Source organism: Schistocerca americana, chromosome 4 (genome assembly GCF_021461395.2).
Source record: "Schistocerca americana isolate TAMUIC-IGC-003095 chromosome 4, iqSchAmer2.1, whole genome shotgun sequence".
Lineage (NCBI taxonomy): Eukaryota > Metazoa > Arthropoda > Insecta > Orthoptera > Acrididae > Schistocerca > Schistocerca americana.
Genome location: NC_060122.1, coordinates 221,953,153 through 221,974,860, shown reverse-complemented (window position 1 = coordinate 221,974,860; position 21,708 = coordinate 221,953,153). Strand labels below are relative to the sequence as shown.

General features: G+C 44.0%; 1 protein-coding gene across 1 annotated transcript in view; it reads right to left on the bottom strand.

Annotated features, from left to right (window-relative positions):
• The window catches only part of LOC124612519 (peptidoglycan recognition protein 1-like), a 132,335-nt gene extending 111,397 nt beyond the window's left edge, over positions 1–20,938 (bottom strand). Inside the window, exon 1 of the mRNA XM_047140777.1 lies at positions 20,837–20,938. Within this exon, the coding sequence (XP_046996733.1) occupies positions 20,837–20,873 (37 nt within the window). The 5' untranslated portion in view covers positions 20,874–20,938. The remainder of the gene's footprint in view (positions 1–20,836) is intronic.
• Positions 20,939–21,708: the final 770 nt, after the last annotated feature.

The window sequence follows — 21,708 nt, the reverse complement described above, 5'->3', positions numbered from 1 at the left end:
CCTACAGCTGATCGAGCGCTCAGTGCGAATGCACTGACAGCCGTAAACAAATACACAGTCTAATTTCTCCGATTAAATTCAGTATAAAGCTATAGTGACTTGATGAATTATGTTATTAATGTTCAGTATTTTTCAGGATACGGTTGTATAAAATATTTAAGAATTTCAGGTAAATTCTGTGTGTCTCCGACGTTAAGAGGACTTGCTATCGAGAAAATTTCAGAAAGAATGTAATTTCCAAGAAGAAACTAATAAACTAAAAAGGTAACTATTAATTGAATTTTTTTTTTCAGGTAACATATTTCCACTTAGGTACGTACTTTAGACGTAATTTGCTGCTCGCAATTACGTGATTCATACTTTGTGCTAATTTCATGTTCTATGAATTTACTTGTGAAGCGACGTGCTTGCGTACATTTGCTGATTTTTGTCAATGTTTTATTAATGAACAGGGTTGTTATTTGTATATATTATGCATCGCTTGGATGCAATGCTTTTTCACTGATGTCATATTTTTTTATTATGTGTCTGCTGTGCTTATTTATTTAAATTATAATTGTCACCTGATTAATTGTGCTGACTGTGGTTATGTATGTAAGTTATACTTTGTGATTTATCTGCTTGCGCCTTCATGTTTACTTATTAAGATGACATATGAACATTTATTTGCTTATGCTGATATGATGCTAATGACCTGTTTATTACGTAAGATATATGTTTACTGCTATGCGTATGGATTGCATATTTATTCATTTCTGTTTGTTGTCATAACTACTCTTTAATTTGGTATATAGAAATGCTGATATACTGTGTACAAACATAGAGTTTAGGTCACACTATTGTATTAATTATAGATTGTTTGCTTGGCAGAGCCTCGTTGCAAGAATTGTGCTGCATCCACTTGTTGACATTCATTTCTCTACTGGTATATTTACTCGCTATTGCATGTTTTGCTTATGCTCAGTGCCTTATATTTTTAAGATAAGAAAATGAACTGCTCTAATTCGACATAAACGACATTAGTACAAGAAACTTCATAGAAGTCACATGAGCTGGAGGTTTTATGGAAGCTGTATAAATTTATGCTAATAGGAAGGAAGCTAACGACATGACATACCAAAACTAGGTTTAGACCATTGACAGTTATTACACTGCATTTTTCGTGAGCAATTGAAATAGGAAGTGACACTTGACACAAGAAATACTCCACATGTTTGCTTCTGTTTGCCATAATTCTTAAAGTGGTGTACACACTGTGAAATATTATGATCATTCACACTCCGTAATCGTACTTAATTACTGAGAGTTATTCGAACTAAGTCTGTTAGAGGTCATGTATGCATTTCTTTTATTTAATGATGGACAAGGTAACCAAAATCCATCTTATAATTTATAATGAGTAGAAGATTTGGATCAGAAGGATTACACAGAGGTTTGTGTTGACAGTGTGTATTCGGATTGTATGGGATGATGAGGTTTGCATTAGGATTTTATCTGTACTTGTTCGAGGAGACTGACTAGAGGAAAGAGTTGTTATGGAAGTGAAATGATATTGGCGATAAGGTTTATATGTGTCGACGTATTGAAGAGGTATTATTGAGGTATTGAGATTACATGAAGTTGATGATTATAGGAGTTTTTGTGGACATGAGGTAAGGTAAATGATATTGATGATAAGATTTATATGTATCGACGTAAGAGGTATTATTGAAGTATTGAGATTATGTGATGCTGATGATTATTGGAGTTTTGGTGGATAAGAGGTAAAGTAAGTGAGGTGCATATTTTTTTGTTGGTCTATATGGAACAAGGAGGATGAAGATAGCAGACTAGAACACTCAAGTAGAAGGAAGATTGTCTACACACACTTTGTTAAATCAATAAGCAGTACATAATTTTTTTTTTTTTTTTTGAGAGAGGAAGTAATTGCATATCTTGGCTCACTGACAGTTGTTCAGCAACCGTACATTTTGATTTGGCTTGGCAAACATTGGTCTTGACATGATGACTATGAAGTTGACTAACTATTATTGACTGTTATACATTGCTGCCACTACTACTTGATACACATGTCGAACATCAAATTTTGACAGAATTGCATTTACACAGTTAACACTATTCAATTACACAGTAGTACTTAATGTGGATGAAAGATGAGTGAGTGTGTTTTGTGTGTTTTCCTTTCCTAATCCTACCCACCTATCTCCTAAATATTATTTTATTTGTTTGTAGTGCATTTACACAGTTAACACTATTCAATTACACAGTAGTACTTAATGTGGATGAAAGATGAGTGAGTGTGTTTTGTGTGTTTTCCTTTCCTAATCCTACCCACCTATCTCCTAAATATTATTTTATTTGTTTGTAGTGGCTTGCACTGACACCCATAAATATTATAGGTTTACTGATATTTGAGTATTTGTAATAGTTAATATGACAATTATCTGATATCATTTGTGTGTTTATTAGAATTTGTATGTTTAGTGTAAGAGCATTGAGAATAATTTTTGTAAAAGCATTTGTATGTGCATTCAAACTATTGTTCATGCCTGAACTGTCTGATTAGTGATGGTGACTATTATGAACTGTTACCTGCACTTGTTCAACATTGATGTGTGACACTTAGAAATGTTTAATTTCTGCTGATGAACTGTGTGATTAGTGATAGTGAATATTATGGACTGTTACCTGCACTTTTTCAGCATAATTGGTGCCACTTAGAAATGATTAATTTCTGCTGATGAACTGTGTGATTAGGATAGTGAATATTATGGACTGTTACTTGTACTTTTTCTACATGATTGGTGCCACTAGGACATGTTTAATTTCTGCTTATAAACTCTGATGAACAGTGTGATCAGTGATAGTGAATATTATGGACTGCTCTCTGGACCTGCTCATCATTGCTAGGTGCAACTGATGGACTGCTTCTACCGAAATGAAGTCACTTGTTGGTGTCTGCACTTGTTCAACATTGCTGGGTGCCACTAATGGAACTGCTTCTGCTGAGAAATGTGACTTGTTGGTGTCTGCACCTGTTCAACATTGCTGGGTGCCACTAATGGAACTGCTTCTGCTGAGAAATGTGACTTGTTGCTGTGTGTACCTGTTCAACATTGCTGGGTGCCACAGATGGAACTGCTTCTTCTGAAATAATGTCACTTGTTGCTGTCTGCACCTGCTGAACATTACTGGGTGCAACTGATGAACTGCTTCTACTGAAATAATGTCACTTGTTGCTGTCTGCACCTGCTCAACATTGCTGGTTGCCACTGATGGACTGCTTCTACTGAAATGATGTTGCTTCTTGCTGTCTGCACCTGTTCAACATTACTGGGTGCCACAGATGGAACTGCTTTTACTAAAATGATGTCACTTGTTGGTGTTTGCACCTGTTGACCATTGCTGGGTGCTGCTGCTGGAACTATCAACTATTTGTTTTTGCTTTTTTTTTTTTTTTTTGAATAATTAAAAGTATTTCATGTGAACATTTGTATAAACTGATTTTTTGTGTATTGTGTAAACTATTATGTAAAGCCACATGTATGAAAGAATTTGTATTGCCTACTGTATTTTATATATTAGGTTATTGAAAGGTCAGTGCAAAGCCAAAATTTTGTCTAATTATGTGATGTTTACGTATTAATATTATCTTTTATTTTTGTCTGTATTTTTTTTTTGACGAATTTGGTGGTATTTTCACCATCAATGCTGGCAAAAATACCATCAAATTCTAGCCCGTGGAGGAAGGGCATATGAAAGGTGGCTACACTGAGCCACAGCGCCAGAGAGTTTTGTTTCGCCGTCTCCGCTGGCAGTGATTATTGAGAAGTAGCGGAGTGCAGTGCTTGTTGATAACTCGTAGTAGAGAGTGCTCGCTGAGATGTCGTAGTGAAAGGTTTTTGTCGAGAAGTCGTAGTGGAGAGTGGTTGTTCCATGTTTTATGCAGTTGTTTGATGGGATAAGATGATATTGTAACGATCAGAGTGCTTTTCGTCAATATATATGAAGGTAAAAGAAAAAAAAATTTTCCTTTCTTTTTATTATCTCAATGTCTTAAATAATGCGTCATTACAGGTTCAGTCAACAAAGCATCTGGCTTGTGTTCTTGTATTAGAGTGTAATTCTGGTTTTCTTGCGCAATTATAGTATTTCTATTTTTTTTAATTACTTCAGTATAATAATTTTAATTTTTTGATTTAGTAGCTGTATGTCCAATTACGCTGTGTCTCGTAAACGGTTGGTCCTGACTAGTTTTTGTACGCAATCTGACTGCATATAACAACAAACAAAGAACGAAATGAAAATTTTCGTTAACACAATTAAGTCCCCAGCAACTATAAAACCTGCGAAACCAAAGCACAAGTATAACTGTTCTGTGTGTGGAAGTATGACTCAACGTACACATCTGGCACGGCTCTTCTTCAATAAGACGAGAAATTTTAAGTACCATTTATACTGAAGTAATTAAGAAAAATAGAAATCCTATAATTGCGCAAGAAAACCAGAATTACACTCTAATACAAGAACACAAGCCAGATGCTTTGTTGACTGAACCTGTAATGACGCATTATTCAGGACATTGAAATAATAAAAAGAAAAGGAAATTTTTTTTTCTTTTACCTTCATATATATTGACGAAAAGCACTCTGATCGTTACAATATCATCTTATCCCATCAAACAACTGCATAAAACATGGAACAACCACTCTCCACTACAACTTCTCGACAAAAACCTTTCACTACGACATCTCAGCGAGCACTCTCTGCTACGAGTTCTCAACAAGCACTGCACTCCGCTACTTCTCAATAATCACTGCCAGTGGAGGCGGCGAAACAAAACTCTCTGGCGCTGTGGCTCAGTGTAGCCACCTTTCAACACACGTTGTGTCCATCATGTGCAGCAATCCGTCGATACGTACAGTCGTGGACAAAACGAGCGAGACCCCTCGCCTTTTCGTTATGCTGATCCGCACAGCTTTAAAGTCTGCTACACAGCATAACAGGCAAGGCGACGAAGTGCTACCAACATACTATGCATAGGCGTGAAACTGACAAACTATCCGAACTTTGTCAGACTGCTTTCAATCATGTGTAAGGCTATATTAATGCTGATTAGTGTCTTAAACACAACACGTAAATTTAAGATATAAATGAAAGAAGAAACGCTAATTAGTATGAACTGTACTAATAAAAATGAATTTCAGCTTATCGAGATAACACAACTGTTCTAGTAAGACAAAGTAGCCCAGATCGTTACGAATTAGCAAAATATTTTGCGCATTCGGCCGCGAAACGGTTTGTGTCAACTTTTAGACCAGTCATACTGGATTACCGTTGCTGACCTACCATGAAAGTGTGCAAATTTAGCAATGCGTGAAGATTCATAACGAAATTCAGTTTAAAATCATTCAGTGCCACACGTAAGTCAATTCAATTAGGAAGGCAGTAACAAGTATGAAATTCTACAAGAGTTTCGTATCGACGTCCACAGGGCGCCAGTACAGAATAAAAGTAGCAATAAAAAGTATTGGGGGCGCGAGACTTTTTTAAAATTGCTGCCTCCATCGAGATTAGAACCGAAAACAAACCAGATCTCCCTTGCAGCAGCTAACACCTTTCACTACGCTAGCAGACAACCCAGGCAAACAGCCTTCTATTATTACCCCAGACATGAATAAGCCGGCAATTTCGCAATGAAAATGGCAAAATGATCTGCAGTTCTGTTGCATAGAGCTTTCTGGACTCTAAAACATGAATTTTCTACCTTTATGTCACCGCTTATGTGACTATCAACCATGCGGGATGTTTATCGAAATAACAAAATACTGTTATTAGCGAGTAACGCAACGAGTTCTACACAACGCTGGTGACTACTTTGAAGGACAGTAACAGGTGCAAACATGTAACTCTTTTGTATCGGTTGTGAATAAATAGTTACCACTATTTAAGTTCCAAACCCTCGTATAGTCTTACATATGATTGAAAACAGTCTGACAAATTTTGGATAGTTCGTCATTTTCACGCCTGTGCAGAGTATGTTGGTAGCACTTCGTCGCCTTCCCTGTTATGCTGTGTAGCAGACTTTAAAGCTGTGCGGATCAGTATAACGAAAAGGGGAGAGGTCTCGCTCGTTTTGTCCACGGCTGTACATCCAGCTTCTCGCAGACCTACAATGCGGACCCATTCAGATGGTTGAAACTGTTCAACAGTAGTACGTACACGTCGGTGGGGCGCAGTTGTAGCCTAGAGTGAATGCTGTAAACATTGTTCGCCTGCAAGCTCAGCACTGTTACTGCCTGCAGAGCCAAACCAGTGCGTCCACAGACGGGTCTCTTCAGCTGCTTTGTCTCACAGATGAAGGTGACAAATGAAGCGCCAACACTACACCCTCTCAACATGCACATATTATACCTTGGTGCCACCGAACACAGTCCTTGACTGTGTTGCAATTTTTCCCGACGGCGTCTGAAAGTTCCCTTGGCATTTCCGTCAAACTTTCATGTAGACGATACCGACCCGTTGCGATCCTTGCAACGCGTCTCTATATTCGTTCAGTGTCTGTTGTCGTGCGTAGTTCAAACGCTGGAACAATATTCTAGAATCGGTAGCACTAGCGTCTTGTAAGCGGTTTCCTTTACAGATTCACCACACTTGAAGTGGTCACACAAAATTGAAATTAGGGATAGGAATACCCGACTGATTAAAATCGATACTGGTATTAAGTTCTGAATAATCGGTGTTTTTCGTTATTTGTTTGATCTCTATTTACTTGTATGGATATGGTGTCTGTTCTTTCGGACAGTCCGAAAGAACTGACACCATATCCACATAAGTATATAGTTCTGGCAATACCGGCCATGACCTTCTTCTGTGCGGATCCACACATACTACCCGAACTCTTACGAGACTTGGTAAGAATGTCTTCCACGCGTAATGAGTGTGTGGGGCAGGGACACTACGAATGAAGTGTGTGGGCATATGCGGCGAGAATGTGGTGTCGCGGGAGGCGTGTACGAGATAGTCCCTGCAGTCGCGCTATCCTCTGTGCCCTCGGTGGCTCAGATGGATGAGAGCTGGTTGGCCTCTGTAATAAAAAAACTGAGTGGAAAGATCAACAAACGAACTCAAGGCTGTCATGTGACGTCCGCAACGATCAAACACAACGATCAACAACGAATAAAATGCAAAAAAAAAAAAAAAAAAAAGATGGTTAGAGCGTCTGCCATGTAAGCAGGAGATCCCAGGTTCGAGTCCCGGTTGGAGCACCCATTTTCATCTGTCCCCGTTGATATATATCAATGCCCGTCAGCAGCTGAATGTATTAATATATAATTCCAATTTTGTTTGATCTCGGTTACCACGTGCGGTTTCCGTTTTTTACTAATAACCGGGTAAAAAGCGAAATATCGATTAGCTGTAGCAGCAGCGCGAGCATTTTTTGGTTTTTAAATGAACTTTTTTTTAAAAAAAACAGTAATTTTTATTCGTAAAATTACCATTGCTTTGAAATATTGCGTTATTATAGAAAATGGGAAAAGCGATCAGTGCTATTTTAAAAAGAATGCCGACAGAAACGAGGAACAAACGCATAGCATAAGAAGTGGTACAGGATTTCTGAGACAATACTGAACCTATTACCATTTAGCATGGCCAATTGGAGGGTATGAGTGTGCACGCAGTGTGTGAGACTTGCCCCATTTGATCTATATGGTAGTTTCAAATGGTTCAAATGGCTCTGAGCGCTATGGGACTCAACTGCTGAGGCCATTAGTCCCCTAGAACTTAGAACTAGTTAAACCTAACTAACCTAAGGACATCACAAACATCCATGCCCGAGGCAGGATTCGAACCTGCGACCGTAGCGGTCTTGCGGTTCCAGACTGCAGCGCCTTTAACCGCACGGTCACTTCGGCCGGCATGGTAGTTTCATGCCTTCGTCTTTGGACACTAGTTGTGCCCTATTAAAGAATGGCACCATCGCTAGTCTGGAAGTATTTTACGAAGTTCGGTGCCAATCAAGTAAAATGCTCCATTTCCCTTAAAATATTAGGAATGAGAAGAGTCACAACAATCTTGCGACATCGTATAAGGCGAAAACTTATAACTCAATAATTCATTCAAGTGAGCGTAGCTGATCTGTTCTCTGTGTCTACCTAATATGCCTTTATTTGCTTGTAGCCCTTGAAAACGGACAAATTAACAAGAAAAACAGTGTTATTCGACCTAAGTTTTCACCCTTTAGCATTCACTATTCCTAATGCCCAAATGGTGGTATGATTCTCGAATACAAGCTGATTTTTGAGCAGAGTTTGAAAACAGTAGAATCAATAGTGGAATAATGGCATTTTTTAAATGTAGTAATCAACCACTTATCGCTTTTCGTCCAAAGCAGCGAACGGTGGGCAGACTAAGTTTTCATTTATTTGCCGATTTAATGTAGTTTTTTAGTTTTATGTATCTTGAAAGTGAGGGAGTCAAAATTTTTCAATCTTTTTTCGATTTCTTCGTATACTACATGAAATAACAGCAATAAAAAACCGAAAATTGGTTGTTTCAGAAACCGATTGTTTTGAGCGGTTTTAACACTCAAGTTAAAGTGACGTTGAAATAGACCGATATAACCGAAAACCGGTTGTTTCACCGATCACAGCCATCCGTAAGTGGGATCCCCACGGCTGCTGCACGGGCTCGGCCCGCTTCCAAGTTCGCACGCAGCAGACAGCAGACTGCACCGCGGCCAATATCTCCGTTGGAATTCCAACTGCCTGAGTGCCCACACAAGCAGCTTTTCATGCACCGTTTAATCTATCGCCCACTCCCGGCCACAACGCTGTTATGACGTGCAGCATGGAGTTACGCCGACACAGCTCTTCCTTGTGGAATTGCGAAATCGTATATAGTGTCCATATTATAAATACAGAAGTTTGGAGTCGTGGCAAACAATTACCATGGCACGCATTGGGGAGTAGTGGGTAAAAATGGAACTGGAAGAAAGAAATTCATTTTGTAAACACGAACACTACATAAAATGTTCAATATACAAAGTATACAGCCGACTAGTTGCATAAGTTTAACGTAAAACGTTGAGCAGGTTTCAATACCACAAAGGGTATCTTTTTCAGAATGAAGTCACATAAATTACATCACGTTAAAATGATAAACATTCATCATGAGCTAAGGAGCTCAAGTCAGAGAGTAGAAAATATGGAATAAAGGGCCGGGGTGGCCGAGCGGTTCTAGGCGCTACAGTCCGGAACCGCACGACCGTTACGGTCGCAGGTTTGAATCCCGCCTCGGGCATGGATGTGTGTGATGTCCTTAGGTTAGTTAGGTTTAATAGTTCTAAGTTCTAGGGGACTGATGACCTCAGATGTTAAGTCCCATAGTGCTCAGAGCAATTTTTTTTTTTTTTTTTTTTTTTTTTTTTTTTTTTTTTTTTTTTTTTTTTTTTTTTTTTTTTTTTTTTTTTTTGCTCAACAGAAACAGTAAAAACTGTTACACAGGTATAGCTTGTTAGCTGTTGCTCCGGTCACTCACGTTTATATAAAATGTTTTATTTATTACTTCACATGTATTTAGAGCAAAGTTGCTGTTAAAATTTCATTTAGGACAACCTCTTAAGATTTAATCTGTGCAGCTGTTCCTAGAACAGAACTAGTCTGCAAAGGGGTCTCTGACCAATTTTCCGCTTGTGTCTCCTCTAGTTCCGCATGCAGAAATACTTGTCCGTCGAGTGTCCTCAAAGTTGCAATCGTCAACAATCGTCACATAGTTATGAAGTAGACAACACGTTTTAACTATACTGTCAGCAAATTAAACGTTCACGTCTACTGGTCGGAAGAATATCTGCCATTTATACGGCGTTTCGTAAATTTTTCGATTCCGTCGGAAAAAGTTCTCTGGTTGCATCTGTAACCAATTTTGCACCGCGTAAATGACTTCTGCATCGGTTGCAAATCTTCTTCCTCTGGGCTCTTCCATCAATGGTCCAAAAATACGGAAATCGCTTGGAGCCTTGTCTGGACGGACGGGTGTTCCAACAGTTTGAATCCCAACTCCTTTGCTGTTTCAGCCGTCCGTTTGCAGAATGTGGCCGAGCGTTATCATGCTGCAGGATGACGCCTTTTCGTAGCTTTCCGTGACGTTTGGATCTAATTGCTGGATTCAGTTTAGTTCGCAACACATCACAATAATTCTCACCGTACATAGTTTGTGGTCTAGGGGTGAAATGAACGGCTACCACACCTTCCATGCACCAGAATAGTGTTAGATAATCTTACCAGCCGTTGGTTGAAATTTAAATTTCTTAACGTCTGATGATGATGGGTGTTTCCACATCATGTTCGCAGCCTTACTTTTCGGTTCGTGACTATGCACCCGCGTTTCGTCTATAGTAACGATTTCCTGTAAAAATCCATCTCCCTCGCTATGATAATGGGGCAAATGTTTATGAGAGATGTCCATCCTTTGCGCCTTACGCTGAGCTGACAGTTCTTTCGGTATCCATCTTGCACACACTATCCGAAAATTCAACTTTTTTGTAAGACAGGATACGCTGAATCATGACTGATATATAAAGTTTTGCTGATTTCATCTAATGTTCTTCGTCTGTTTTCCATCACCATGTCTGAAAGAACACACACCATTGATGACGTGCAGCCGTCTAGAACGAAATTAGAATTATATATCAATACCTTAAGCTGCTGGCGGGCGTTTATATATATCAACGGGGACAGGGGAAAACGTTTTCCCCAACCGGGACTCGAACCCGGGATCTCCTACTCACATGGCACAAGTTCTATCCCTCTGAGCCACCGAAGGCTCAGAGGACAGTGCGACTGCAGGGACTATCTCGCGCACGCCTCCCGCGAGACCCACATTCTCACCTTATATGTCCACATACTACAATCGTAGTGTCGGACATGTCCTAAAGAACAGACACCATATCCACATAAGTACATAGTTTCTAGTATGATAAAAGAAAAAACTAAATGAGTTAAATATATTTCAATTCTTTCAATTTAAATCTTATATATATATATATATATATATATATATATATATATATATATATATATATATATATATATATATAGTGTTTCATACTAGAATGTCGTGTTCCCAGTTTGGCACAGCTTTGCCACAGGAGACACGAAAGCGGTCGAAGACGTCCGTCTTCTGGTCGGCTCCTGATCGTTGTCAGAAGGAGACTAGTTTTTGATTACGCAAAGGCTTCTATTATTTGGAAAAGAATAACCCAGATTTCTTTACGTAATCAGTATGAAATTTATAATCACCTAAGGGGCCTTTCACAATGAACAATAAAAAAATTGCATTTGTAAATGAAATCATTAATAAATGGGGCAGCTATGAGTTGTATAGAAGACAAGGAGCGGCCTTCTGTCTACGACCAGGATGCCGCAGTATTCTCTGCTGTTGTAAAGGCTGTTTGATATTTACAAAAATAATATGACATGGAGGTAAAAAAAATAAAGGAAAAGAATAGAATAAGAAATCCGGTAAACACTAAATATATTCAAACAATTCTCACTAGCAAATTAGGGCTTATTTATAAACAGTATAACTTACGTACGTAAGTACTTTTCTAACTGTATGGTGCGATCAGATTTCAGCCTGCCCTGTGCTGTCTCCTTGGTTCACGTTTTTGTCACAAATTACAGTCATTACTTTTCTCCTTCGTTAAAGACAATTCTTGCACTGTTCAACGCCTTCATAATAACAACTTGTCGATTTACAGTTTCGAACATAAATTACTTGAATTTTATTAATTAATAATGTTGTCTGCACGCTGGCAAGGCCGCTCACTTTTATAGCTTAAAGTCGACCTTCTTTACGCTTTCCCATTACAAGCAGAAGTACATTAAAATCTGAAGATCTACAAAAGTTTTTTACTGTCATCTTTTATTTAGATCGAAGCGGACTTTGACTGCGCAATCGATGTATTAGCGTCCGCGCTAGATGCGCATCTTTACAGTTACGTAAATTATATAAAACAAACGTCTTTCAAAGAATAGGTCTCATCTCATAAGTTGATCATTTAATATACAGATAGGTGAATGCCTTTCCAAGGGTACTCACAGCTTTCATACTACGTAAATCCCAATAATATTACAGGTTCTGGTAATACCGGCCATGACCTTCCTCTTCTGTGCGGATGCACGCGTATTACCCAAACTCTTACGAGACTTGGTAAGAATGTCTTCCACGAGTTATGAGTATGTTGGGTAGGGACACTACGAATGTAGTGTGTGGACATATAAGGTGAGAATGAGGGTCTCGCAGGAGGCGTGCGAGAGATAGTCCCTGCAGTCACACTGTTACGTGTGCCCTCGGTGGCCCAGATGCAGTCTGCCTTCGGCAGGCCAACAGAGCGGACGCGTACGTGTTGACTTCGTGCGGCGCGCGAGCTCGCCTTGTTTACTTTCTGACGGCTTACCTTGTACGATCCATGGCGAACCGTTACCGTAAATCAACACTCCGATTTACTTTCTGCAACGATTATGCCCGACCCAAAGCACTCGAGGTGGAGCGTTTTCTGCGAGAGGAAGTGAAGATCCCGGCGACCGATATTATCGGCATACATTTGTCCATCGTGAGCAGCACGGTCTATGTGAAAATCATTAACGACGCGGCGTGCGAACGCATACTACGTGAGACCAAACAGGGGCTCCGCTTCTGTCACGCTGATGGCAATGTGGGGGAGGTAACCGTCGACCACGCAGGCTTAGGTATGCGAACGATACGCATTTTCGAATTGCCATTCGAACTTCCAGCTGAGGAAGTCGACGCGGCACTACGCTCATACGGCACAGTCCACGGCCCCACTGCGGAGAAGTGGACACAGTTTCGGACGTATCCTGTCCTAAACGGGGTCCGACAGGTCACCATAGATCTCCGAAGCCACGTCCCGTCCTACTTACAGATCGGCGGATGCCGTGCAATAATTATATACGACGGCCAGCCTCGGACCTGTTCCGGGTGCGGCAAAAAAGGCCACCTTAGATCCGAATGCCTACAATGGCGTATTACACAACTTCCAGCTGCCGAAGAACCACCCACGTCGCAACCTACAGTGCTACCGGTGACCCATGCCGCTGCTCTGGCTTCTCCTACCACTTTGCAACGTCGCCCGGTCACCACAAACGACGCCACCAACGAGCCCGACCAGACACCGACGGAGAGCGCCTCGGACGACCCGCCGCCTCGGCCGGCCATTGACGCCGCTCCGAAGATGCCGGCGCAATCAGACGCTGACCCTGATCTCGGAAACACGATGGAGATCGACTCGCTCATCGTTCCTACAGCGGCCTTCCTGCCAGAGCGACGCGACTCCCTTCCATCGTCGGACACGGAGGGTCGCACAAGGAAACAACGTTCCCCGAAACGTCGCAAGCGAAGACGTCGCACCGTTTCCGGCCAAGAGGAGACGTTACAAGTCGAGGAGGACGCAACCGTCGACCAGCACGAGGCCTCAGAACCCGCTACTGCGGACGAAGACGCTATGAGCGCGGAGACATCTATCGGTGTGCCTGCGCCCCGTGCTGACGCTGAACTAAATCATGAACGTATCACAGGCGACACTACACCACGCACAATTACAACATCTTCTGCAGACAAAATGGACGATACACCAGTTTCCGTTTCCACGGCGTGGCACGAGGAGGAGGTCACGGAGCAGGACCCGTTACGGGACCCTGCGCCGTCACGGCCGCACCACTAATCATACTCTCCCCAGACTCCCCTGCGGGCCAGCGGGATAATGTTCCGGGGCGACACCCTTGCGCGGACGGCGGAGTGGACCAGCCTCCAGCAACCCGACACCAGGCCTACCGGATAGCAACCATCAACACCAACAACACCCGTTCCAGGGTGAAAATCCGCCTTATGCAGGAAATGTTCTGGGCTTCGGATATTGATTTCGCCCTTCTGCAGGAAGTTCACTTGGCTAGTCTCCCGGATATCAATGGCTGTACCGCCCACACCCCCGCGAGTGATCCTATGGGCCGCGGGGTGGCCATCTACGTCCGCCACGGGATTTCTGTGACCGATGTCGCCTTCCTTCCATCAGCTCGGGGCATGGCACTCACTGCCATGGGAACACGCATCATTAATGTCAACGCTCCCTCAGGCACCGACCGACGGCATGAAAGAGCCCAGTCTTATTCCGAGGAAATCGCTCCCCTGTTTTTAGGACGTTATGACCATTGCCTACTAGGAGGTGATTTTAACTGCGTTCTGCATCCTAAAGATCAGATTCCCCACTATACTACATGCCAGGAGCTACGTATAGTGGTGCGAGGCCTCCTGCTTCACGATACCTGGGAAGTACAACACGGCGACCTTTCTGGCCATACCTTTCTTACAAGTCATTTCGCAAGCCGACTAGACAGGATATATGTCTCACAAACTCTTAGATCTGCGATGCGGGGCGCCGAACGCTGGCCGCTGGCCTTTTCCGACCATTGCGCTTACATCTGTACGGTCCTCCTTCCGCCGCAATCAGTATGGCACAGCCGTGCGCCATGGAAACTCAATACCTCACACTTGCATGACCTGGCGTGTCGCCAACAAGTCACTGAAACGTGGACAGCCTGCGAACGACGCCTTCCCCCTACCACTCGACATTGACATGGTGGTTGGACTGTGCCAAGCCGGCGATCCGGAGGACACTGATGAGATACGGGAAGGACATGGCCGACTGGCATCGCACCACTGTTGACTTCTATTACGCGATTCTCCGAGATCTGGATGCTCAACCGCCAACCACGGACAATCAGTTGGAACGGCAAAGAACTATGGCGAATATAATTGCGCTGGCACGCCGGAAACTGAAAGGGGTCGTGATACGGACGCGACGCCACGATCACGCGGATTTAGAAATTCCATCCATGCATGATATAGTGTCCGACAAACGAAGGCGTCGTCGGCAGATCATCAGCACTCTGACCACGCCTCATGGAACGCAGGTGACCACTCAGAATGACATCGTCCGCGCATTCGTCGAGCACTACCGTCGTACTTATAGTGATGACGACGCTGAAACTGCAACAGATGACTCCATTTTGCATTACGTCACGCGCACCCTCCCCCACACGGAGGCGGATGCTTTGACATTGGCGGTCACGCTAGACGAAGTCAACAACGCAAACGCCAAGGGTGCAGTCAACAGATCGCCCAGCATTGACGGCTTACCGATTGAGTTTTACCGTACCTTTCGGGGCCTCATGGCCCCACGGTGGACGACTATGTATCAAGAACTGATAACATTTGACCAAGCAATCCCACCCGCCTTTGCTGAGGGCTTCATTATACCAGTCCACAAACCAGCCCGTGGTTCGATGGTCACGAGTTACAGACCGCTCACCCTCCTCAATGCCGATTACAAGATTTTCGCGCGCTTACTGGCAATGCGGCTCCGAACTACACTCCCTCATATCCTCTCGCCAGAGCAAACGACGCCTGGCGGACAGGTTAACATACAGACTGCCACAGGGGAATGCCGCGACTTAATTGCGATGGCGGCGGCCTGCAGGCTCCGGGCAGCGGTCGTCGCTATAGACTTCGACAGCGCCTTCGATAAAGTGCGACATCGTTTCCTGTTTTCGGTGGCAGCCCGAATGGGCATCCCCCCTCCGTTTCTCGACGTCATCCGGCGTCTTTACGACAGTGCCAGTTCACGTGTCCTAGTCAATGGACGTATAGCAGGGCCGGTACCTATCTGCCGTTCGATACGGCAGGGGTGCCCCCTCTCTACCCTCCTGTAAGCTATTGCCCTTGAGCCCCTTATTGGGGGCTTGACGACCAAGCTCTCTGGCCTCACCCTATGCCAACACAGTTTTCGCTGTCGGGCATATGCAGATGACCTCCTCCTCCTCGTGCGCTCCGGCTCTGAGATTCGGGATGTCCTCGAATTGATTACCCGTTATGGGGCTGCCGCTGGCAGTGCCATGAATGTCGCCAACATTCTAGACATTTCGACAGAATGATCTGACCATCCAGATCACCCGACATGAATCCCATCGAACATTTAATGGACATAATTGGAGGTCAGTTCGTGCAGAAAATCACGCACCGGCAACACTTTCGCAATTATGGACGTCTATATTTCTGCAGGGGACTTCCAACGACTTGTTGAGTCCATGCCACGTCGTGATGTTGTGCTACGCCGGGCATAATGAGATCCGACGCGATATTAGGAGGTATCACACGATCTTTGCCGACTCAGCGTATACCTAGTATTGATGGCAAGAGAGCTGAAGCACTACTGCTGAAAAAAATGGTTCACATGGCTCTGAGCACTATTGGACTCAACTGCTGAGGTCATTAGTCCCCTAGAACTTAGAACTAGTTAAACCTAACTAACCTAAGGACATCACCCACATCCATGCCCGAGGCAGGATTCGAACCTGCGACCGTAGCGGTCTCGCGGTTCCAGACTGCAGCGCCAGAACCGCGCGGCCACTTCGGCCGGCACTACTGCTGAGAATGGACCATTTTATATGAGCTGAATGAGCATTGGGAGAATATGGAAAGAAGCAGAGTCGCTACACCGGTATGCATATACCGGGTGGTTATAAATAAACTTTCCCTACTTAACACATTATAACACGAACGCTAATTATCGTACGAGTACCAGACTTGGCAGCATTAATAACAAGGACATGGGGAAGAGAAATAACGCAGACTAATTCAATTGAAACACTTTTAATGTGCTGCTACGGTACATCGCACCATTACATACCGGTACCATTACTGCTGCAAAAGGGGCTCAGTATAGCGTCCATCAGTGATCAGAAGAGTCTGAAAGCGCAGGAATGCATTCTGCACAGCAGAACGAAGCATGTCCGTGTGTGTGCTGGCTACCTCTCTTGATATGCTGCGCTTCTGTTCAGCACATGTTTGAATGTTCCCGTGGTAAACACTGTCCTTCAGGTAGGAGGAGCGCCAAAAAGAATGGGGGCAATGATGAAAGTAGCCGTGAAGTCACACCGTACTCTGACATGTTCACCATAAAGAGGAACTTCACGCACAGTGACTGGAGGTGAAGACACCCACACTCGGCAGTTGTGTGTGTTCACCTCATCTGCCAGAGAAAAATAAGCTTCGTCTGTCGATAGGATGGTCCAGGGCCAGCCCTCCTGAACTTCAGTCCTCGCGAGAAAGTGGAGAGTGAAGTCAACTTCTACGTCTACGTCCACGAGATTACTCTGCTATTCACAATAAAGTGCCTGGCAGACGGTTCAATGAACCACCTTCAAGCTGTCTCTCTACCGTTCCACTCTCGAACGGCGCGCGGGAAAAATGAGCACTTAAATTTTTCTGTGCGAGCCCTGATTTCTCTTATTTTATCGTGATGATCATTTCTCCCTATGTACGTCGGTGCCAACAGAATGTTTTCGCAATCAGAGAAGAAAACTGGTGATTGAAATTTCATGAGAAGATCTCGTCGCAAAGAACACCGTCTTTGTTTTAATGATTGACACTCCAATTCACGTATAATGTCTGTGGCACTATCTTCCCTATTTCGCGATAGTACGGAGCGAGCCGCCCTTCTTTGAACTTTTTCAATGTCATCCGTCAGTCCCACCTGATGCGGGTCCCACACCGCGCGGCAATACTCCAGAATAGGGCGGACAAGCGTGGTGTAAGCAGTCTCTTTAGTAGACCTGTTGCATGTTCTTTCTGCCAATGAATCGCAGTCTTTGTTTTGCTCTACCCACAACATTATCTATGTGATCGTTCCAATTTAAGTTATTTGTAATTGTAGTCTCTAAGTGTTTAGTTGAATTTACAGCCTTAAGATTTGTGTGACTTATCGCGCAATCGAAATTTAGCGAATTTCTTTCAGTACCCATGTGAATAACTTCACACTTTTCTTTATTCATGATCAATTGCCACTTTTCACACCATACAGGTATCTTATCTAAATCATTTTGCAATTCGTTTTGGCCATCTGATGAATTTACAAGATTGTAAATGACAACATCATGTGCAAACAATGTAATAGGACTACTCAAATTGTCTCATTTGTCGTTAATATAGATCAGGAAAAATAGAGGGCCTATAACACTTCCTTGGGGAACGCCGGATATTACTTCTGTTTCACTCGATGACTTTCCGTCTATTACTACGAACTGTGACCTTTCTGACAGGAAATCACGAATCCAGTCGCACAACTGAGGCAGTATTCCATAGGCACGCAGTTTGGTTAGAAGACGGTCCGTGCGGCTCCCCACGTCGGAGGTTCGAGTCCTCCCTCGGGCATGGGTGTGTGTGTGTGTGTTGTCCATAGCGTAGGTTAGTTTCAGTCAGATTCAGTAGCGTGTAGGCTTAGGGACCGATGACCTCAGCCATAAGACCTTACCTTCCGAAACCCTGCTGCAAATCGAAGTTAGTAATATGGGCCTAAATTCAGCGGATTACTCCTATTTCCCTTTTTGGGTATTGTTGTGTACATAGTTCCGCGTAGTCAGCGCGTACACAACTTTCCCACTAGAGCGCGCCCCGCTAAGCACAACAGCGCAGGCGCAGCGCTCGTCCGTCTCCGCACTACGAGATGGCGCTGCCATAGAGGCGGACCAAATTCTGCTTCCGCCGATCCGCGTATTAATATGCAACGCAGCCAATGAAATTGATGCTAACGTAGAACCTTTTCTCCTCGCGGATCACACTCGCGCAGTGATACATGAATGCGCGAGGTATTATAACGAGTGTACAGACCTCCGATTAGTCAATCTGCATTTGTCTGCACCAGTCTACATTTGCCTGTACCAGTCTATAGTCAAGTTTCAGTCTGCGCCTAATAAGATTACCATATTCCTGTACATAGCCATGAAGATAAATGTATAGACACATTGTCAGGTATCAGAGATATATGTGAGAATAAGATTAGCGTACCAATACCAAAGGAACTTCAGATTGTCCATTGTAAATAGCACTCAGAACCAAGTTAAGTAATTTTTATGCTTGTTATTATTTAAATGGAAATAATAAATGCGTGTGAAAATTCATCAAGTTCTGTTTAGAGTTGGTCGCCGTCAATCTGCTACTCTAAGCGTGCAAGTGGCATTTCTATCGTCTGACCCAACGGCAGAAGATAAACACGCCACGATAAGACCACGAGACATATTGCTGGCACTCGCCTACTTCGTTAGAGCGACAAGTCAAATAATCTGATGGTGTGTGTGTACCTAAGGTCTTACAGTACGCACACCACAGGTATTGGTATGACTTGAGCAATTTTTCAGTCTTTAGGTACGGAACTTTCTGCGAGAGAGCGGTTGTATATAATTGCTAAATATGGAGCTATTGTATCAGCATACTCTGAAAGGAACCTGACTGGAATACAATCTGGACCAAGTGATTTATGTTTCTCATCTTGGCTGTTGTTCTTGACTGGAATTCAGGAATATTTACTTCGTCTTCTTTAGTGAAAGAGTTTCGGAAAACCGTGTTTAATAACTCTGCTTTAGTGGCACTGTCATCAGTGACTTCACCGTTGTTATCGCACAGTGTAGGTACTGATTGCGTCTTGCCACTGGTGTGTTTTATGTATGACCAGAATCTCTTTGGATTTTCTGCCAGACAACCTATTGTTGTGAGTCCTGTAGTGCAAGCTACATGGATCTTGTACGGATAACATTTGAGAATGGTTCGAAGCACCTTCTGTACAGTAGACCACGAGATGTTCAACTGTCGTGACACAGCAAGCGCACTGCCTGACGGTTGCGAAATGTGTAAAGCGCTGTCTACCACAGCAGCAGCGATTTCATCAACCGCCTGTGGTTGCACTCTTCCCGGAGCGACGCCAAGTTCTCCCCACACTCGACAATTCTGTGTTCATCTCAACCATCAGCGAAAAATGAATTTCGTCTGTCCGTAGGATGGTCCAGAACCACCCATTGTCAACTCCAATCCTTGCAAGAAAGTAGAGAGCGAAGTCAACACGTCGTTGTGCGTCCTGCTGTGCAAGCTGCTGTACGATATGGATCTTGTACAAATACCATTTGAGAATGGTTCGTAGCACCTTCCGTCCAGTGGACCACGGGATGTTCCACTACTGTGACGCAGCACGCGCACTGCTTGACAATCGGGAATTGCGCGCAGCGTTATCTGGCATAGCAACAGCGATTTCATCAACCCTCTGTGGTGCAACCGTTGTTCGACCTCTTCCCGGAGCGACGCCCAGTTGTCCAGTTGATTCGAACTTCATCATGCTCCGCACAGCAGGTGGAGAAAGCGACCCCTCCCGTAATCCTTTCAACCAGCGATATTCTCCAAATGCAGCTGCAGCATTACTGTTGTTTTGATAATAGAGCTTCGCCAATAATGCCCTGCTCCGCTTGTCCAACGCCGCGCGGGATTAGCCGAGCGGTCTAAGACGCTGCAGTCATGGACTGCGCGGCTGGTCCCGGCGGAGGTTCGAGTCCTCCCTCGGGCATGGGTGTGTGTGTTTGTCCTTAGAATAATTTAGGTTATGTAGTGTGTAAGCTTAGAGACTGATGACCTTAGCAGTTAAGTCCCATAACATTTCACACACACACACACACACACACGTTTGTCCAAGCTCATGTTGACACGTCAACAAGTGCACTGCGACTAGTTAGGTGCGAGAGATTATGAATTACGATGACTGATCACGGCACCTGGTGACCACAGTTGGAACTGGACGGTGGCGCTGTGACGCACGGAAATCGTGCACCCCATATCCTGGACATCAATGCTGCCAAGTTTGGTACTCGTACGGTAATTAGTTTCCGTGTTATAACGTGTCAAATGGGGAAAGTTCAATTAAAACCAGCCGGTAGCTTACCTTTTCCTATGCTCCTGGCGCCGTCTGGAGCCTCCATGCTCGCAGCAACGAAGTTGCCGGCGGACTGCAGCTGTCGCCGGCGTCGTAGCTGGATGAGAGTGGCAGGAAAACTGCGGTACATCGCCGCGGCCGTGGTGTTGACGGCTCATATTTCGCCAGAGGTCACGTATGACGCGAGCACTAGAGCCAAAGCACATTTCTTTCATGTCCTGCAACATGGTGCGTTCGTGGAAAAAAACTGAAACTTGTCACTCTGGCGGAGTAATTTTGCGTCTGTCTGCGCATGATGCCAGGCGGGAGCTATCAGCCCTCCGGCACACACAAATAACCAGAAGCAAGTTCACTTTTTTGGGGGTAATCAGTGTTTTGACTGGTTTGATGCGGTTCGCCACGAATTCCTCTCCTGTGTCAAACTCTTCATTTCAAAGTATCACTTGCACCCACTCCGTCTTCAGGCCATGAGTGGCCTACTGGGACCATCCGACCGCCGTGTCATCCTCATGGAGGATATGGATAGGAGGGACATGGGATCAGCACACCGCTGTCCCGGTCGTTATGATGGTATTCTTGACCGAAGCCACTACTATTCTGTCGAGTAGCTCTTCAATTGGCATGACGAGGCTGAGTGCACCCCGAAAAATGGCAACAGCGCATGGCGGCTGGATGGCCACCCATCGAAGTGCCGGCCACGCCCAACAGCGCTTAACTTCGGTGATCTCACGGGAACCTGTGTATCCATTGCGGCAAGGCCGTTGCCATCACTTGCATCCAACGTCCAGAATTATTTATTGGATACATTTCAATCTCTTCCCCTATCGTTTTAACCCTCGAGTACAGTGGAAGTTATTACATGATGTCTTACACACTTCCTA